Source organism: Salmo salar, chromosome ssa15, assembly GCF_905237065.1.
Source record: "Salmo salar chromosome ssa15, Ssal_v3.1, whole genome shotgun sequence".
NCBI lineage: Eukaryota > Metazoa > Chordata > Actinopteri > Salmoniformes > Salmonidae > Salmo > Salmo salar.
This window is the reverse complement of record NC_059456.1, coordinates 64,060,519-64,081,914: the sequence shown is the minus strand read 5'-3', so window position 1 is coordinate 64,081,914 and position 21,396 is coordinate 64,060,519. Positions and strand designations below refer to the sequence as shown.

Genomic DNA, 21,396 nt, shown 5'->3' with positions numbered 1-21,396 from the left:
TGTGACATGATTAGGGCTGTTACGGTGACCGTACTACCAACACACCGGCAGTCACGAGTCATGACCGCAGCCAAATTCCACATGACCGTTGAGTCACATTAACTAGGCTTCTACAAAACTATGCTCTGATGCCACTTATGGTCATTGGTAGCCTACCAAACTTGCTAATGGTCAGTAGTGAGCCCTTTATTGTCCCTCTAATCACTCTGACATCATTGCAAATGCTAGTGCATACGACAGGTGCATGTATGATAATGGCACATTCTAAATCAAAACTAATATCACACATATGTTATTTGGTAAATATAAAGACAAGATTACATTGAGAATAGTCTGATGGATGACAAAATCACTTGTGAATGATGGCCAGCGTGTACAGTCTAAGATACTTTGTCGCTTTTTCCAAATCAGTCCCATGCATCATGTAGCCGAGCCCATAGGCCTACAGTGAGGGAAAAAGTATTTGATCCCCTGCTGATTTTGTACATTTGCACACTGACAAAGAAATGTTCAGTCTATAATTTTAATGGTAGGTTTATTTGAACAGTGAGAGACAGAATAACAACAAAAAAATCCAGAAAAACGCATTTAAAAAATGTTATAAATTGATTTGCATTTTAATGAGGGAAATAAGTATTTGACCCTCTCAATCAGAAAGATTTCTGGCTCCAAGGTGTCTTTTATACAGGTAACAAGCTGAGATTAGGAGCACACTCTTAAAGGGAGTGCAACTGACCTCAGCTTGTTACCTGTTTAAAAGACACCTGTCCACAGAAGCAATCAATCAATCAAATTCCAAACTCTCCACCGTGGCCAAGACCAAAGAGCTCTCCAAGGATTTCAGGGACAAGATTGTAGACCTACACAAGGCTGGAATGGGCTACATGACCATCGCCAAGCAGCTTGGTGAGAAGGTGACAACAGTTGGTGCGATTATTCGCAAATGGAAGAAACACAAAATAACTGTCAATCTCCCTCAGCCTGGGGCTCCGTGCAAGATCTCACCTCGTGGAGTTGCAATGATCATGAGAACGGTGAGGAATCAGCCCAGAACTACACGGGAGGATCTTGTCAATGATCTCAAGGCAGCTGGGACCATAGTCACCAAGAAAACAATTGGTAACACACTACACCATGAAGGACTGAAATCCTGCAGCGCCCGCAAGGTCCCCCTGCTCAAGAAAGCACATATACATGCCCGTCTGAAGTTTGCCAATGAACATCTGAATGATTCAGAGGACAACTGGGTGAAAGTGTTGTGGTCAGATGAGACCAAAATGGAGCTCTTTGGCATCAACTCAACTCGCCGTGTTTGGAGGAGGAGGAATGCTGCCTATGACCCCAAGAACACCATCCCCACCGTCAAACATGGAGGTGGAAAGATTATGCTTTGGGGTGTTTTTCTGATAAGGGGACAGGACAACTTCACCGCATCAAAGGGACGATGGACGGGGTCATGTACCGTCAAATCTTGGGTGAGAACCTCCTTCCCTCAGCCAGGGCATTACAAATGGGTGGTGGCTGGGTATTCCAGCATGACAATGACCCAAAACACACGGCCAAGGCAACAAAGGAGTGGCTCAAGAAGAAGCACATTAAGGTCCTGGAGTGGCCTAGCCAGTCTCCAGACCTTAATCCCATAGAAATCTGTGGAGGGAACTGAAGGTTTGAGTTGCCAAACGTCAGCCTCGAAACCTTAATGACTTGGAGAAGATCTGCAAAGAGTGGGACAAAAATCCCTCCTGAGATGTGTGCAAACCTGGTGGCCAACTACAAGAAACGTCTGACCTCTGTGATTGCTAACAAGGGTTTTGCCACCAAGTACTAAGTCATGTTTTGCAGAGGGGTCAAATACTTATTTCCCTCATTAAAATGCAAATCAATTTATAACATTTTTGACATGCGTTTTTCTGGATTTTTTTGTTATTCTGTCGCTCACTGTTCAAATGAACCTACCATTAAAATTATAGACTGATCATTTCTTTGTCAGTGGGCAAACGTACTAAATCAGCAGGGGATCAAATACTTTTTTCCCCTCACTGTACATGTTTTGAAAAGGTTTGTATCACAATGCCTATAGGCCCAAGACCCCTGGAACACGGTTTGATAGCCCATAGCCTACAGAGCCTAGTGAAACTTGCTCTTATAAGCCCGTCATTGCGCACTCATGTATGAAAACAGAGTTTTGACTGGCCACTATTTAAAACAGGATCCCAGCTTTCTCATGCTGCTATATTTATTGCTCAATTCTTAAAATTAAGCACATTCATCCGCTTTACAACCAGTGTAGCTTACCTGGCATATAAAAAAAAATGAAGTGCTCGTCTTTCATGCAACCTTAGAATGTATTAGAAATCAAAACATATAGCCTAACGTTTGTATCTCAACTAAAGTTGCATTAATAACTCTAAATTAAGCATATAGGAGTACCTGTTTCTTTGTTAACCGCTCAACACAGAATAGCCTCATGTGCACACTCCATCAGAAATCATTAGGGAAAAATATCCTTTCTATTTTATTCATGTTCAATTATATTGTTCCTACTATAAAATAAAATGCCACTGGAATTAAGCTAATATTGTCTGCTAAATTAACTAGTGTAGACCACAGCCATATGGCATAGCCAGACCAGGACCCAACATAAGGATGACTCAGAATATGCTATTCTGTTCTTCTGAAATAGGCTACATTTTCTTCATATCATGTTTCTTTAGACATGCCTAAAATAAATAATGGATTTATTCCGATGGTGTAGTCTATATTAAATGAATTTATTAGAATTTTTTAAATGTAGATGTTCCAAAGGTTCACATCAGTGGCTTGTAGGCTATGCGTGGAAGCCGGAGACGCTAAACGTGTTTATGTTAATGGACAATTATCGTGAGACAGGCAGTTAGTTGTATGACAATCACCAGCTGACAAAATTTCATGACTGCCACAGGCCTAAATGTTGTTGCATAGTTCCCAAATAATGTCATAGCACAGTAGAAGAGTCCAAAATGAATCAAGATCATGTAAAGTGTGATATGTCTTAAAGGATACTCTTATGATCCAGCACCACGTTGATATGTCCCAGGTGCAGGCCATTGACAGTGGAGGTGCTCTGGTCCAGACTAGCCACGGCCAGCTCTTGGTTTCCATCAGGCCCAGCCACACTGTTCTGGAGGTGCAGCTCATACTGGTCACAGGGCATGGATAACTCTGGAACACAACAGAACTAACCTGGGTGACTTCATAAACCTTTACTTCATAAACTTGTAACATGCCACCCTGAGCTGTGATATGAATACCATCTAACCATTCTTGGCACATGTGATTCAATACATCATTTATTGTTATTTTACTTTCATTTATTGTTCATTCACTTTACTCAAATTCAGACCTACCTGTGATCTTTCCCTGTCTGATCTTCTGGACCTTGTATTGGATGGATGTGCCCACCAGCAGGTAGACATCATGTGCAGGGCTCAGTAGAATGTTCTCCAGAATCAGCAGTTTCACCTCTGCTGCACCCACATCCTGTGTGAAGGGTAGATACCATAGTTACGGCACAGCAAACTACACATGCCGTTAGACATGCCGAGAAACCAGACCAAATCGGTTACAGTATGATTCACACGCTAACAATAGCCCCCAACACTCCAAGGCATGTCATTAATTTAATTGTGTCAACTTTGTAATCATATTTCATATCATCACGTACAAAACTACTTCACATTTTTGGTATATAATTGACTGTTGTAAATACACCCTTCAGTGGTACTGTAATCTCTCTGTGTAATGGAATATTACGCCTACCCTATGACTGTGGAGTCTCATTTCAGACGGGTTAGACAGGCTCTACTAGCTGTGACATCACAGATAAGACTGGAGAGGAGACATCACTGTTACGCAAGTCAGATTGTTATTTATAGCCGTCAATGCCCCTGCAGGGCTGCTGCCTGCCACGAGCCGAGACGATGGTAGGAAACTACTTCAACTAAGCTCAAGTTTATACCCCTCTGATGTTCCCTTCCCTCACTTCTACAAAAAAAAAAAAAAATCTGATTTGAGGTCCTTGAGCCAGTATTTAATTATTAACTATACAGTATGATACAGTCTACTTCAAAAACAAGGTAAGAAATTCAGGAAATGTTTAAACCTTATAGAGAGATTCTTGGATTTTGGCCTTGAGCTTAGCGTGGCCCGTTTTCAGTCCTGACACCAAGATGATATCTCCCTGCTTCCCCACTCTCTCCATCTCAGAGATGTAACCAGGGGGGGTGTACGTAGACTCAGAGAATTTAAGAACCCTTGAGGGAGGGAAAGGGATTGGAAAACACATTACATGCCTATTATCGACAGTGACAAATGGACATCTTACAATTAACCTCTACATACAGAGGATAATATATTAGACTTGTGATAAGATTACTTCAGTATAGGATAGGCCTCAGGTTGAGGTCAATTCTGGCACAAGGCAAATCATAACCAATGTATTTAAATAACCTGATAAGTCACAGGTAAGACTGAATTTGCATTCAATTGCCATCCTTAAACCAGTTGTTCTAATGATGTTGTTAACCATCTACTTTACATTCACTCTCACAGGCAGGTTGTTTTCTCCATGATTGAGTGCATGGAAGCGCACCTTAATGAGTTGTAGGAGTCAAGGAATCCATCCATGTCTGCATCTTTCACTATGGTCCAGTCAAACACCAGGCTTGCTAGAGTGCTGAAGGTGTTTCCTGCACAATTGACAATTTGGGGGTGAGAGACGTGGCCAAATACATGCACCCATTGCTTGGGATTAGATTTAACGTACATTGTGCAATTTAAGTTTCAACTTTAAAAATATATATATATATATATATATATATATATATATATTGTGCGCTTTATATATTACACTGCTACAGGCAAAACATTGTCCTGTGAATTTGTGTTGAAAGGACTTAAATCCCTGTGGACAAGATGGCAAATACAGCACACCACTTTGACTAGTCCCTAAAGGTTGCAGTCCTATAAGCCCAAACACCAATAGTCCTCTTTCAACACGGTATTTCAGCTATTCCATTTGATAGATCTGAGAGTAGTACACATAAAGGCTAAAACAAACAACAAAATGCAGCGCGCCTTAGGGGCCGCCATCAAACGGAATCAGGTTGTGGCTCCAGCTCATTTAACAGAGTTTGTCTGTGCCTGGCCCAAATGGAACCAGTGAGACAGAACAAAGAGACATTTAACCACTGCCTGAGGACAGGGAAGGCCTGCCACGGGGGATCACAATCATCACTACTGGAAAAGTCATTAAACTGGCTAGTCCACACAACAATACTGTGGATCTCTCTATGCATTATACTGAAGCGGATAGCACTTTTAAGTTGTTATTCTATCTGTAGTAAAGCTGTAATTTCTCTACTAAGAACATTGCATTAACATGTTGCATAGCAATTACATTGTAAAAAGTGGAATATCAGGACTTTGTTGCTACAATGGTGATACAATGTTACTAGAGTAAGTACACTGTTAACACATAGGTAGGTATAGAGCAACTTAATGTAAAGTGTTGTGATGACAGCGTACCGTGACGTAAATCTGTGAGCAAAAGAGAACCAATGCTACAAGCTGTCCAATAACGCATAACAGTGTATCCTTGAATACTCCTCACCCTCAGAGTCGAGTGCGTGGATCTTCAGTTCCAGTGGTGAGTCCTCCAGGTGCAGCTCTCTGGTGGTGGACACTATCTGGATCTCACTGATGATGTCCACGATGGCATCACAGCGCAGTACCTGTCCCGTTACTGAGTACAGGAGAAGGGGACAGCCACACACACAGGTAATGCAGCCAGTTATCATCAAACGCACCAACCTTTAGCAATGACTGACACAGTACGAGGTGTACTCAACTCAAGAAAGGAAACATCTGAGGTGCTGCTGTGATTAGCGATGGGCTACATTCAGTATCACTGCACCGTTCTGTACAGTTTCAACATGATTGTTGTTAAAGAAGGTTATAAGAAAGGCATCTGAAAGGGCCTGTGTGTTAGGCACCTCTAATTACAGTCTGTATCACGAATGACTGCCCCATGACAAGCCAATAGCGCTGGAGTAAACATCTGGCTTGCAGTACTATTGCACAATGTGGTAAAGCAGCAGTTTTCATTCCTTTTACTGAGCCCCACAGGGATGCACCTTTTAGATCTAGCCAAGCACTTACAAACCGGATTAAGCTAATAAAGGGAAACGTTTCAACATATACAATACCAGTCAAAAGTTTGGACACACTTACTCATTGAAGGGTTTTATCTTTATTTTTACTTTTTTCTACATTGTAGAATAATAGTGAAGACATCAAAACTATGAAATAACACGTGGAGTCATGTAGTAACCAAAAGAAAGTGTTAAACAAATCAAAATATATTTTACTCTTCAAAGTAGCCACCCTTTGCCTTGATGACAGCCTTGCACACTATTGGCAGTCTCTCAACCAGTCATGAGGTAGTCACCTGGAATGGTGTGCCTTGTTAAAAGTTAATTTGTGGAATTTCTTTCCTTCTTCCTTCTCCTTTGATCCAATCAGTTGTGTTGTGACAAGGTAGGGATGGTATACAGAAGACAGCCCTATTTGGTAAAAGACCAAGTCCATACTTTAGCAAGAACAGCTCAAATAAGCAAAGACAAACGACAATCCATCATTGCTTTAAGACATGGTCAGTTACTGCAGAACATTTAAAGAACTGACATTTTGTTCAAGTGCAGTCGCAAAAACCATCAAGCACTAAGATGAAACTGTTCATTAGAGTTAACTGCACCTCAGATTGCAGCCCAAATAAATGCTTCACAGAGCTCAAGTAACAGACATCTCAATATCAACTGTTCAGAGACTGCATAAATCAGGCCTTCATGGTTGAATTGCTGCAAATTAACCACTCCTAAAGGACACCAATAAGAAGAAGAGACTTGCTTGGGCCAAGAAACATGAGTAATGGACATTAGACTGTTGGAAATCTGTCCTTTGGTCTGATGAGTCCAAATGTGAGATTTTTGGTTCTAACCGCTATGTCTTTGTGAGACACAGAGTAGGTGAACGGATGAACTCCGTATGTGTGGTTCCCACCGTGAAGCATGGAGGAGGTGGTGTGATGTGCTTTGCTGGTGACAGTGTCTGTGATTTATTTAGAATTCAAGGCACACTTAACCAGCATGGCTACCACAACGTTCTGCAGCGATATGCCATCCCATCTGGTTTGCGCTGAGTGGGACTATCATTTGTTTTTCAACAGGACAATGACCCAAAACACACCTCCACGCTGTGTAAGGGCTATTTGACCAAGGAGAGCGATGGAGTCCTGCATCAGATTATCTGGCCTCCACAATCACTTGACCTCAACCCAATTGAGATGGATTGGGATGAGTTGGACAGCAGAGTGAAGGGAAAGCAGCCAACAAGTGCTCAGTATATGTGGGAACTCCTTCAAGACTGTTGGAAAAGCATTCCTCATGAAGCTGGTTGAGATAATGCCAAGAGTGTGCAAAGCTGTCATCAAGGCAAGGTTGGCTATTTGAAGAATCTAAAATATATTTGGATTTGTTTATCACTTCTTTTGGTTACTACATGATTCCATGCGTTATTTCATAGTTTTAAAGTCTTCACTATTATTCTACAATGTACAAAATGGTCCAAATAAAGAGAAACCCTTGAATGAGTAGGTGTGTCCAAACTTTTGACTGGTACTGTAGTTCATAGGGTCGATTTAAGCAATACACTGAGTAGATTATCTGGTGATGGCCTATAGGCTAAATCACCTCAACTTCCATGGACCGAAGTATAACAAGTCCTTACCTTGAACCAAGTTCACATACAACCTGTTCATGCAAGTAAAGCACATGTCGGATACAAAATGTCATAACAGACCTAATGGAAACAGCAAATTTGTCGGTAAACTTTCCAAATGTTGACAAAACAAAATACGCTAGCCACGGTGGGATCTTTTCGTCTGTGTAAAATGTATTATGCGAGAAATGGCAGTAGAAATGCTTTCGTGCTAAAACATTGATATAATAACCATTATATCGAAGTAAACTGAGTCACATGATGACATGTGTGCTCTTCATACTATGACAAGGGAATTGATGCAATTTATTAAATTACTGATTAAATAAATGATGATGAACTTCACAGGGTGGTGAAAGTGCAAGGTGATGAGCTTGATGCTTCTTTCCAATAAATATCGAGGGTGTTATTCTGGTGACATAATGATCGATGCTTGGCTGCCATTTGACACATTTTTATAATCTCGCTCTTTTGTCCATAATAATTTCATCATGTACGCTATACCCGCACTGTATCTGTGAGCAGTTGGCTTCAGCGCACATTCCAATACCAGTGGGCACATTCGCTATATAACGCAAACCATCAGTAGAGTTGAAAATGCGATGGAAACCCATTTAACCTTTTCATACACGAGTTCCAAATATCTCTATTATTTTTTTTTCTCCCCAATTTCGTGGTATCCAATTGGTAGTTACAGTCTTGTCTCATCGCTCCAACTCCCGTACGGACTCGGGAGAGGCGAAGGTCGAGAGCCGTGCGTCCTCCGAAACACAACCTAACCAAGCCGCAATGCTTCTTGACACAATGCCCTTTCTTGAAACACCCTACACCTGGTGACAGTGACAGCGTGCCCTGTGCCCGGCACAGGAGTCACTAGTGAGCAATGGGACAAGGACATCCCTGCCAGCCAAGCCTCCCCCTTACTGAACGACGCTGGGCCAATTGTGTGCCGCTCCATGGGTCCCCCGGTCGTAGCCAGCTGCAACAGAGCCTGGACTAACCCAGAATCTCTAGTGGCACAGCTAGCACTGCGATGCAGTGCCTTAGACCACTGCACCACACGGTAGGCCAAGTTCCAAATATCTCTAACGGTCGCCCCAGCATGAGTTGTTTTATGCACACAATGTCAGAATGCACTCACTACTCCAAAATGTGATTATTACACAACAGGACACGAGCTGACTGCTAATTATCTATAGGCTATATTTGAACTTGTCAATTTAAAATTATTGTAATTAAGTTGTATTTTCTAACAGTTTGAATTGAGGTGTGTTCCGCCTCATTAATTCACATAGAAGTAGCCCATTTCAGTGTTACGTACAATTTATGTTTGAGGCTTTACTGAGCCTGACAAACTTCTCTCTGAGGAGAGCTCACGCACTTCACTAATGTTTGCGCAGATCAAGTATGCAGATATTTGCGCAGTCTTGGGCGAATTTGAACATTTTCTGGCTGGTGCTCGCATTGCCCTCGTTTTTTTCCTTACAAATAATAACTTTGGACATGTGTGAGTTCCAATCAAAGTAAGTTCCTTATTTTCTGTATATCGTGTTGTCGTTTCTACTGTAGGTGCATACAGTCCGCATGTATGCATGTATGTATGGAGCATAATGTATTTACAGTTTTATTCACATTTTCAAGTACTGGTGACAAATAATGCATTCCGATTATTGCATAGATTGTAATGGACACCTATGATGTGTGTAAAATACTTTTTTGAAGGTTGTACTGATTATAATGAGCTAATGCTGAGCTATTTGCCAGCTATGTGTGGCGCCATGTTTGTTTACATTATACAATGCATTCTGTCAAAGGTTCACTCATCTTTCGGGTAAACTTCCGGAAGTGAATGAAGGGAAGTGAATGATCGTAGACGACACACCCTCTTCAACATGCATACTATAAAACAGACAACTCATCTTGTCTCCTCTTACTATCTTTGGTTGATGCGAAAAAAACATGCCGGCGCGCACAAACTACCCTTCAGATTACTTTCGATTTCTAGAAAGTGTTTAACTAAATTATTTCGATCAATGGTGAGCTCACCCGTGATGTGATTAATTATAAATAGTAATTGCTATTAGCTAATTCATATTGTAGTTTCTGTCAACTGAGAGTTATAGAAATATGACCGCTTGTGTTAGGTCAATCTTTCCTCAGTTAGAGCTAGGACAAATTTAGCCTACATTTTCCAGTTTGGATGATTGTGTTATGCTGTAGCTACTTCTGTGAATGTCTGAGCATTGCATCCCAAAATAAACAGTTCACATTCTGGACATAACTTTGTAAGGACTGTGTTTGTGCAAAATGTTTGTGAAAAAAAACTATGGCCAGCTCAAATGTTGATTGTTGCGTCAATCGAAACTGGCTGTTCTAAATAAGCGTTCTAATTAGAGGTCGACAGATTATGATTTTAACGCCGATACAGATTATTGGAGGACCAAAAAAAGCCAATACCGATTAATTGGCCGATATATATGTGTCACGACTTCCGCCAAAATCGGCCCCTCTCCTTGTTCGGGGGGCGTTTGGCGGTCGACGTCACCGGCTTACTAGTTACCATCGATCTATGTTTCCCTGTTCGTTTGCTTTTGTCTTAATTATACACACCTGTTTATTATTCCCTGATTATGTTCATTATTTAACCCTCTGGCTTCCCTGTTTGTCTTGTCCGTGATTGTTTCCTGTTTTGTGGTTGTTGGTGTTTCTCCCAACCCTGGATATTTGCTGTGGAAGAAGTTTTATTTATGGTTTTGAGTAAACACGTTTTGTTTGCACTCATCCCTGTGTCCTGCGCCTGACTCCGATACTTCTCCTAATGAAAGCATTAAATATGTAATAATGACAATTACAACAATACTGAATGAACACTTATTAACTTAATATAATACATAGATTTTATTTATTTAGTCTCATAAATAATGAAACATGTTCAATTTGGTTTAAATAATGCAAAAAGTGTTGGAGAAGAAAGTAAAAGTGCAATATGTGCCATGTAAAAAAGCTAACGTTTAAGTTCCTTGCTCAGAACATGACAACATGTAAAGCTGGTGGTTCAATATTCCCAGTTCTTCTATATTCCCAGTTAACCTCACTCGCATCCCACCTGGCCAACATCCAGTGAAATTCAAAAACCGAAATACTCATAAAAATTCTGAAAACATACAAGTGTTATACATAGTTTTAAAAATTAACTTCTTGTGAATCCAACCACGGTGTCAGATTTCAAAAAGGCTTTACGGCGAAAGCATACCATGCGATTATTTGAGAACATCGCCCAGCAGACAAATCATTACAAACAGTAACCAGCCAAGTAGAGTTACACAAGTCAGAAATAGAGATAAAATGAATCACTTACCTTTGATGATCTTCATACGGTTGCACTCAGAAGACATTCATTTACTCAATAAAATGTTAATTTTGTTCGTTAAAGAACTCTTTATATCCAAAAACCTCCGTTTTGTTCGCGAGTTTTCTTCAGTAATCCACAGGCTCAAACGCAGTCACAACAGGCAGACAAAAAAATCAAAATTGTATCCGTAAAGTTCATAGAAACATGTCAAACGATGTTTATATTCAATCCTCAGGTTGTTTTTAGCCTAAATAATCGATAATATTTCAACCGGACAATAACGTCTTCAATATAAAAGACTTATCTGCAGCAAGTCAGAGAATATTCACATGAAACTCTGTCGCCAATTGGATGGAAACACATCTGTGGAGAGATTTGAGAATATCTTATGTGAAAATATGCTATTTCAATACTACCCTCAAGAACTTCCGGATTAGAAGGTAGGCCCATTTCACCTGTTCACATTAGTCTCGTATTATGCTGGATGAAAAGGCCCTCCATGGTTGTTTGACCAAAAGCTTAGACACAATAAAGACACCTTTGCATCTCTCTTCGTCCAACAGGTACTGTACTCACCGACATCCTCAGCCAGTATGATGCTGGTGAGTCTGGAAGGCTGGGTGGAGCGGGCCTGGAGGACGGCTCTCTGGGAACACAGTCTGCTGACGTCAACTTCCACAGCCTCGATGCTGGCCACCTCCGGTCTGGTGGAAGACCTGGAGGTACGAAAGGTATTCAGACACTCTCTGGGGACAATTGAAGTTTATAGATAAATAACCTCTTATTTATTAAAAACTGAAGTGTTTTGCTTTCATCAGGGTGCTATTCAGATTAACCTGATGAAGATAAATCGGTCTAATAACTCACATTTTGCCTAATCTCGGTTAACACAGAACTGAAGTCTTGCCTAATTGGTCAGATGCTCGATTAAGTTTTGGGTCCATAAGTGTTAAGAATAGAGATTGATTGAACAAGGATCCGAAACGAAGAGCTCCACCCGATCTCTTAGAAGTTACAGGCAAATCTGTGCCAAATGTCACATTTTATTACTAAATTCAAAAGATGCTAATGCAAAATCATGGTTTGTCCAAAGCACCGGAACTAATGCTACTCCGCATCTCACATTTCCCAATGTATGACTACAGACCTACGGTACCATTTGTTTACGTAGTCTGTCTACGAGAGATTATATTTTGCCCAAGGACATGTTGGCAGCGGTTATCTATCAAATTAAAGGTTTTGACAGGAAATGTCTCTGATTGATGAGGCACAGGTTCTAAAATGAAAAGCATAAAGTTTATTTCATTTTGCACCGTCTCTATGCACACTCACACTCCAACACACATTTATACTGACTCTGCTCACACACACATACAATCTTTATTACGCTGCTGCTACTTTTTTTTTATCATACACTGGACAGTTTATGGGGGGCATATGGCAGGGCCTGGGCTCATATCCATGTGCATGATCACTGGTATTTTCCAGACAGGGTCATGCCTGTTAGATAATACCCAAGCCAAAACTATTTCTTCCATAAAGATATTGACTTTCTATCAACTAAAAGCATTATTCTGATTTAATATTTAGTTGTATGCCACAGTGCATAGTAATGACCTAGTATGTAAGATGATACATGCGTGGACCAAGCAACACGTTTCCATGGCGGTAATATTCTAGGAAAGGTACCCATCTTTTTAAAGATATTCACTTACCATCTGTAACAGCCTTCAGTTGCCTCCAGCGTGAAGTTTATTCTAGTGCTTCGGGCAAGTGGTAATAAAACTTTGGGGATATTCAACTTTGAGGCACACGTGGTGTAAATTAAACTTGATATCAATAACAAAAACACTGACAGTGACCTCAACGCAAAAACCGCCATTTTTGACAGACAGATAGATAGCATATATTATAATAAAAAAATAAAAAATAAAATTCAAATTGTTAGAGGTTATAGCCTACTACAGTTCAATAATCGTATCATTTTTTGATCCTCATTTAACATTTCCGACAGTGAGTGATCACCAAGAGGTACACGTTAGATTAAACTAACATTGCTACTTGTAACCATTTATTTCAGCAAATATTCGAACCATTGATAGGCTACTTAGTTTCAATTCCTTACACTAACGGAGAGCCGCGACAGCATGACTATGATCATTTCGCTTGTTCTCCTAAATGTACACGTTCAATTCAAGTTTCCTACAAAGCTCTTAAATAAAATATACAGTAGACTTTCCCCTAACGTCTAAATTAACGATTAAATTAATTTAGACAAAAAATATAATTCACAGGACATGCAGAAATACCCGCCATTACAAATAATTGGAGCTGCAGCGTGCATGCTGGGAGTCAGTTGACGTCATTTACAAAGTCGAAATGTGAGTCTATGATGACGCTTTGTCTTAAAGATGCAGAGGTCCGCTTTTTGCCGGAACCATTTATGCCTAAATATTTTCATGTACATGAGGAGCTCTGCTTTAATTAATAACTCACCAGCATTCCAGCAACACACAGTAGGCAGCCTATCTCTTAGCACCACTTACACACCACTCACATACTAACAACCTACTATTCAGTCACCTATTGTGAAAGACAACTCAGTCAGTGCATTTGATCATGAGGTGAATTATGCATGCTCCTTATAACAGGGACAAATATGTCCAGGTGTGATTGGGACAGGTTACTATATCCCTTGTATAGCCTTTCTCAAGATATGAAACTACTGGTAGTCTGATACATAGAGTCCTACTGATAAAAGCAATTATAGTGTGGTTTCAAAACACTGATTGTAATGTCTGTGTTTCTCTGGGGAGAGGAAACGCTGCTTTGGTCTCTGCTTTGACCCCAGACTGATGAGGATCACTGTATAGCATTAGTTAGTGAGTACTGCACCATTCCTCAATGTGATTGTTGTTCAGGAGGTCAGCAGGTCTAAACAACTCTCAGCAACCCAATTCTTCCTTTAACTACCAGCCGATCTGTCTGAAAGAGAGTGACCCGGCTTTATTTTACTGGTTTGTGGCCCACTGACACCGCCCCCGGTTAGAGGGGAATAAAGCAGCTCAGGAGTTAACACACACAGGGAACTTTAATCAAACACACTGAGGAAGATGAATATGGGATGTACATGGGGATGAAAAGTGGGGAAGGTAGTGGAATGGTAGTGTAGAAGGAAATGAAAGGCAATGAAGATACAGTGAGGGGGAAAAGTATTTGATCCCCTGCTGATTTTGTATGTTTGCCTACTGATCAGTCTATAATTTTAATGGTAGGTTTATTTGAACAGTGAGAGACAGAATAAAAAAAAAAAATCCAGAAAAATACATGTCAAAAATGTTATACATTGATTTGCATTTTAATGAGGGAAATAAGTATTTGACCCCCTCTCAATCAGAAAGATTTCTGGCTCCCAGGTGTCTTTTATACAGGCAACGAGCTGAGATTAGGAGCACACTCTTAAAGGGAGTGCTCCTAATCTCACCTTGTTACCTGTATAAAAGACACCTGTCCACAGAAGCAATCAATCAGATTCCAAACTCTCCACCATGGCCAAGACCAAAGAGTCCTCCAAGGATGTCAGGGACAAGATTGTAGACCTATACAAGGCTGGAATGGGCTACAAGACCATCACCAAGCAGCTTGGTGAGAAGGTGACAACAGTTGGTGCGATTATTCGCAAATGGAAGAAACACAAAAGAACTGTCAATCTCCCTCGGCCTGGGGCTCCATGCAAGATCTCACCTCGTGGAGTTGCAATGATCATGAGAACGGTGAGGAATCAGCCCAGAACTACACGGGAGGATCTTGTCAATGATCTCAAGGCAGCTGGGACCATAGTCACCAAGAAAACAATTGATAACACACTACGCCGTGTAGGACTGAAATCCATCAGCGCCCGCAAGGTCCCCCTGCTCAAGAAAGCACATATACATGCCCGTCGGAAGTTTGCCAATGAACATCTGAATGATTCAGAGGACAACTGGGTGAAAGTGTTGTGGTCAGATGATACCAAAATGGAGCTCTTTGGCATCAACTCAACTCGCTGTGTTTGGAGGAGGAGGAATGCTGCCTGTGACCCCAAGAACACCATCCCCACCGTCAAACATGGAGGTGGAAACATTATGCTTTGGGGGTGTTTTTCTGCTAAGGGGACAGGACAACTTCACCGCATCAAAGGGACAATGGACGGGGCCATGTACTGTCAGATCTTGGGTGAGAACCTCCTTCCCTCAGCCAGGGCATTACAAATGGGTCGTGGATGGGTATTCCAGCACGACAATGACCCAAAACACACAGCCATGGCAACAAAGGAGTGGCTCAAGAAGAAGCACATTAAGGTCCTGGAGTGGCCTAGCCAGTCTCCAGACCTTAATCCCATAGAAAATCTGAGGAGGGAACTGAAGGTTCGAGTTGCCAAACATCAGCCTCGAAACATTAATGACTTGGAGAAGATCTGCAAAGAGGAGTGGGACAAAATCCCTCCTGAGATGTGTGCAAACCTGGTGGCCAACTACAAGAAACGTCTGACCTCTGTGATTGCCAACAAGGGTTTTGCCACTAAGTACTAAGTCATGTTTTGCAAATCAATTTATAACATTTTTCACATGCATTTTTCTGTATTTTTTTGTCGTTATTCTGTCTCTCACTGTTCAAATAAACCTACCATTAAAATTATAGACTGATCATTTCTTTGTCAGTGGGCAAACGTACAAAATCAGCAGGGGATCAAAAACGTTTTTCCCTCACTGTACAATATTACAAGAGCAGTAATAACAGTTACACATTATGTATCTATTATTACTTTTATTATTATGTGTTTTAGTTTTCTATTATTTCTCTATTTCCTTTGTCTCTGCATTGTTCGGAAGGGTCCAAACATAAGCATTTCACTGTTAGTCCACAGCTGTTGTTTACGAAGCATGTGACAAATAAAATTCGATTTTGATTTTTTGATGTTTGGCCCCAACCATTTACAACTAGAGGAGTTGAGTAAATCAGCCGGGAGCATATACTTCAGGATCAAACACAGAACTTTTAGTGCTGCTGGGTTTAAAGCAAGCCGCTGCTCTGTCAGATGTATGGCATAGTATTTTTAAGGTGCACTGAGCACTGTCAAAGTAGATCTTCTTATCCTCAACTGAAAGAATGTGGCCAGTGTGGGCAGTCCATATCTGTTGAAGGCAGCCCTCACTTGAAAAAAGCCCATCTTTTCCCAACAAATATGCATACATTGGCCCAATGTGGGCTAAAATACATTGGGTCGATGTGCCGTTGCTATTTAATAGGAATGTATTTATTTATGCCAATTTTTATTCAATACATAAATTGCATATTTTCCAAGCCCTTAAAGGTATTTAGGGAATGTGATACATTGTATCAGAAATACAACAAAGTTGTTACTATCATACATATATTTTTTACAAGAGAAACTGTTGAGTGTCTTATATGTCACATGCACTTATGTCTTTTTAAAGGCTTCATTGTATTGGTCTGGCTGTGGCTTATCTGTGTTGGGCTGTTGTAGGCTAGCGAGGGCCGGATTACTGAATGGGCACACAATGGGTGGGGTGATTAATTGCAACATTTTCTCATAGCCTCATTACAAAATGTGTAGAATAGCAATAAAAAACTGCTACGTTTTTCAACACAAACTGTCGGGGTCCCAAATGTGGTAGTCCTGCCCTAAGGCTAGCCCATGTTGGGCTGGTGGGGCTTGGTGTAGGCTAGCCCAAGTTGGGCTGGTGTGGGCTAGCCCGTGTTGGGCTGGTGTGGGGAAGCCCATGTTGGGCTGGTGTAAGCTAGCCTTTTTGGGGCTTTTATGGGCTTGGTGTGGGAACCGAATACCCACATGGGTCCAATTGGGTCATGTTTGCTAGGGTCTTGTCATTTTGTACAATCACTGAGCTATCTTAATCAGCTTTTGGCTCTCCATAGTAACTGTTATATTTAAAAGTATATATGTTTTACCTTTATTTAACTAGGCAAGTCAGTTAAGAACAAATTCTTACTTACAATGACGTCCTACCCCAGCCAAACCTGGATGACGTTGGGCCAATTGTGCACCGCCCTATGGGACTCCGAATCGCGGCCGAATGTGATGCAGCCTATGATAAAGGTATAACAAAAAGTCTAATTATTTTCTGTTCATTACTGGGCAAAGGTCAAGCAAAAGATTCAAGTCATAAGTAAGTACCTTGTGTATGATATTATCACTAACCTTGCCATCTATATTTTTAGCAGGTGATGCATCTAACTGCATGCAGTGCACCCCTTACCACCCCTAGATGTCACCAGCTAGATTTCCATCCAATTGGTGACAGATTTTCACGCGAATATTCTAAAATCCGCATAAACAAAATATGCGCATTTTCCCACCAGTGGTGTTTCCACCAAACAAACTTGTTGCAGATAAAATTCATTGCGTGATGAGGTATGCACACACAATGTACTTTTTCACTTACATTTTCATGTACCAATACAAATCTAATGTTCAATGTGTTCCCATCGCATGTTCTACGATTATTTTGACACAAAAACTGCTGCATTAAATAGCAAATGTGCCTTGGTCTGTTCTTGGCAGCTCACAGATACAGTGCAGGTAGGCTCTGCGGGTAGCGGGTAGGCTAGCCTACATGATGAGATTTGGATAAGCGAGAATGTTTGTATTGGGACAGTCATCATCGATCATCATGTCACCAGAATAAGACCCTCGACTTTTATTGGAAAGGAGCATCAAGCTCATACCATACACATTCACCATCCTGTGAAGTTCATCATAATTTATTTACTCTGTAGTCTAATAAACTGCATTGTTTCTCGAGTCGTAATGGGATGACCACACACAATGCCATCGCGTGACTCCAAGTTTACTTCGATATGAGGCTTATTTGCGCATAAATGCACTCCCACCGTCATTTCTCATTTCATTTTACAGAAAAAAAGATCCCGACCAATTTATCTGTAGGAATTTATAAAATTGTACCGACATTTCATGTTTCCATCACAGATGTCTTGATTTCTTCTAATATGTTATGCCTTTACGCACATGGATGGAAACGTGGTTTGTGACAGGTGTTTTAATTGTGTTCTTCAGAGACTTCAAATGTGCAGGAATGGGTCATTCAGCACTCTTTGAGAGTTCTATGTTTATGTTCAAATAGGCGTGTAGAGATAGATATACCTTCAAATGATATACTATTTGGTCTGAAATTGGGTGTTTTTGAAACTTTGTTGTCCTATTCTTTTCAATTCTATTCTAGTCTATTCTATTTTACACTAAGAACATTAAAAACACCTGAGCTGTGTTCGAATACCCATACTAACATACTATATACCACATACTTAATGAGTATATACTACATACTATATACTATTAGTTAATTTTAGTATACTGTAAACGAATGGGATCCTTTCAGTTGAGCATACCAGCTCTTTGCCTGTCTACCGGAAGTTGATGGTGTTGCTATTCAACCTCTTGCTAGCAAGTTAGCGTAACAAATTACTAGTTAGACATTTTACGACTTTGGGTGTGTGGCTCAGTTGGTAGAGCATGGTGTTTGCAACGCCAGTGTTGTGGGTTCGATTCCCATGGGGGACCAGTACGGAGAGAAAAAAAAATGTATGAAATGTATGCATTCACTACTGTAAGTCGCTCTGGATAAGAGCATCTGCTAAATGACTAAAATGTAAATGTAAAATGTTCTTAAATTCAATCTGGAGGGCCAGAGTTTGCTTGTAAATTCAGAGCATTTTCAGATTGTCCTTGGGCCAAGGAGCAGGGTTGATTTGAGAGTTCTGACCTTGCAATGGCAGTCAAGCACCCAAGCTAATGTTGGCTAGCTTGTTAGCTACTTCCAGACACAAATGAGACCACTCTGACCATTTACTCGCCCTAGCAGAGCTGGTTAGGCAGTTTTCATGTTATCCAGAGTGGTGACTGTAACTGTCAGGCTGATTGAGGTAGTATGTACATGTAGATATGTTTAAAGTGACGTGTTACATCGTTTTCTCAGCTTTTCATTTCCCTAAAGCCGGTCAAACTTATAACATTTGGCCATTTTGCAGAGGACTACCAATCTTTCCACTGTTTTGGAGTTATTGCGTTTTCAACAGACAACTTTACCAATGTTAACTAGATTACTAATGCATTCATTTTATAGATGTAAGACATTATTCTGGTGAGCACTATACTATATTTAGTCTCATAGGGCAACAAGTTATGATAAAAGAGAAGCTGCATGTATCCAACTACAGTTGACAAATAAATGGTCTACCAAATGTCGGAAATTATAAGCAGAAAATTGTCTAAATTAGGGGTGAAAGTAGCCAGTAGGCTATACGATCCAGTATCAGCAACATAAATTATTATGGCGGATGGAACTGAGCAGGTAGCCTACTTTTTTAAAGTGATTTGTTTAACAATCAGATGAAAACATAATCACACAACATGATATTGGAAACTGAGCCTACGCAAACCGCTAAAATCAACAGCAAACAGGATCATATGTTTACATGCCACAGTACCCTGTCTAAGTTCAGCATATCCCAGACATATCATCCGGGTTTCTCATAACCGGGATACAAGCAAAAACAGAATACTTGAGTATCCCGAATAATAGCGTGATATTAGTGCGCTTGTAAATATGGTCAGTGTAGATGAAGGGGAGGAGACAGGTTAAAGAAGGAATTTTAAGCCTTTTGCCAATTGAGACATGGATTGTGTATTTGTGCCATTCAGAGGGTGAATGGGGAAGACAAAAGATTGAAGTGCCTTTGAACGGGGTATGGTAGTAGCTGCCAGTCGCAACGGTTTGTGTCAATAACTGCAAAGCTGCTGGGTTTTTCACACTCAACAGTTTCCTGTGTGTATCAAAAATGGTCCAAGGACATCGAGACAACTTGACACAACTGTGGGAAACATTAGAGTCAACATGGGCCAGCATCCCTGTGGAACGCCTTCGACAGAGTCCACGCCCTGGCTGTTCTGAGGGCAAAAACAGGTGGTGGGGGAAGGTGTTCTTAATATTTTTTACATAGAGTATACCAAACATTAGGAACACCTTCCTAATATTGAGTTGTACCCCCCGCCCCCTTATGCCCTCAGAACAGCCTCAATTCGTCGGGGCATGGACTGCATTCCGCGGTGATGCTGGCTCATGTTGACTCCAATGCTTCCCCCAGTTCTGTTAAATTGGCTGGATGTCCTTTGGGTGGTTGACCATTCTAGATACACACTTGAAACTGTTGAGCATGAAAAACCCTGCCGCATTGCAGTTCTTGATACAAACCGGTGTGCCTGGCACCTAATACCATACCCTGTTCAAAGGCACTTACATATTTTGTCTTGCTCATTCACCCTCTGAATGGCACACATACTGTACACAAGCCATGTCTCAGTTGTCTCAAGACTTAAAAAAAACGTCTTTAACCTGTCTCTTCCCCTTTATCTACACTGATTCACCTGGATTCACCTGGTCAGTCTATGTCATGGAAAGAACAGGTGTTCTTAATGTGTATATCAGTGTAATTCTAATAGAGACAGTTTGGGGAGAAAATTCACATTTTCAGAAAAAAAAAACAGATTTACTAATCACGGGCAACATTCATCTTTATGGTAGCAATAATTATGGATTTGCTAACTTATTTCTATTTTACTTGGGGGTCATAATTAAGAGATCAAATTGTTTATGCAAATCTGGCCAAGGGCTATACGTTGGAGAGGCAGGAGATTAGCAATGCTAGGGATAAAAACAAGATTAATACAGACATCAGACAGAGAATATGCATAAAGTAAAATGCAGAAATGTTTGTGATTTTAGTCTTTAAATAGACAATAGCTAGATCATGGGAATGCAAAAATCAAACTCATACAGTTGAAGTGGGAAGTTTACGTACACCTTAGCCAAATACATTTAAACTCCGTTTTTCACAATTCCTGACATTTAATCCCAGTAAAAATTCCCTGTTTTAGGTCAGTTAGGATCACCACTTTATTTTAAGAATGTGAAATGTCAGAATAATAGTAGAGAGAATGATTTATTTCAGCTTTTATTTCTTTCATCACATTCTCAGTGGGTCAGAAGTTTACATACACTCAATTAGTATTTGGTAGCATTGCCTTTAAATTGTTTAACTTGAGTCAAACGTTTTGGGTAGCCTTCCACAAGCTTCCCACAAGAAGTTGGGTGCATTTTGGCCCATTCCTACTGACAGAGCTAGTGTAACTG

At 40.7% G+C, this 21,396-nt stretch overlaps 1 protein-coding gene across 1 annotated transcript in view; it reads right to left on the bottom strand.

Annotated features, from left to right (window-relative positions):
* Nucleotides 1–13,523, bottom strand: part of nup210 (nucleoporin 210) — a 62,677-nt gene extending 49,154 nt beyond the window's left edge. Inside the window, exons 1-7 of the mRNA XM_014145440.2 lie at nt 12,883–13,523; nt 11,744–11,883; nt 5,651–5,782; nt 4,631–4,727; nt 4,142–4,292; nt 3,387–3,519; nt 3,043–3,201 (exon numbers count right to left, since the gene is read on the bottom strand). Coding sequence (XP_014000915.1) covers nt 3,043–3,201; nt 3,387–3,519; nt 4,142–4,292; nt 4,631–4,727; nt 5,651–5,782; nt 11,744–11,883; nt 12,883–13,073 — 1,003 coding nt within the window. The 5' untranslated portion in view covers nt 13,074–13,523. The remainder of the gene's footprint in view (nt 1–3,042; nt 3,202–3,386; nt 3,520–4,141; nt 4,293–4,630; nt 4,728–5,650; nt 5,783–11,743; nt 11,884–12,882) is intronic.
* Nucleotides 13,524–21,396: the final 7,873 nt, after the last annotated feature.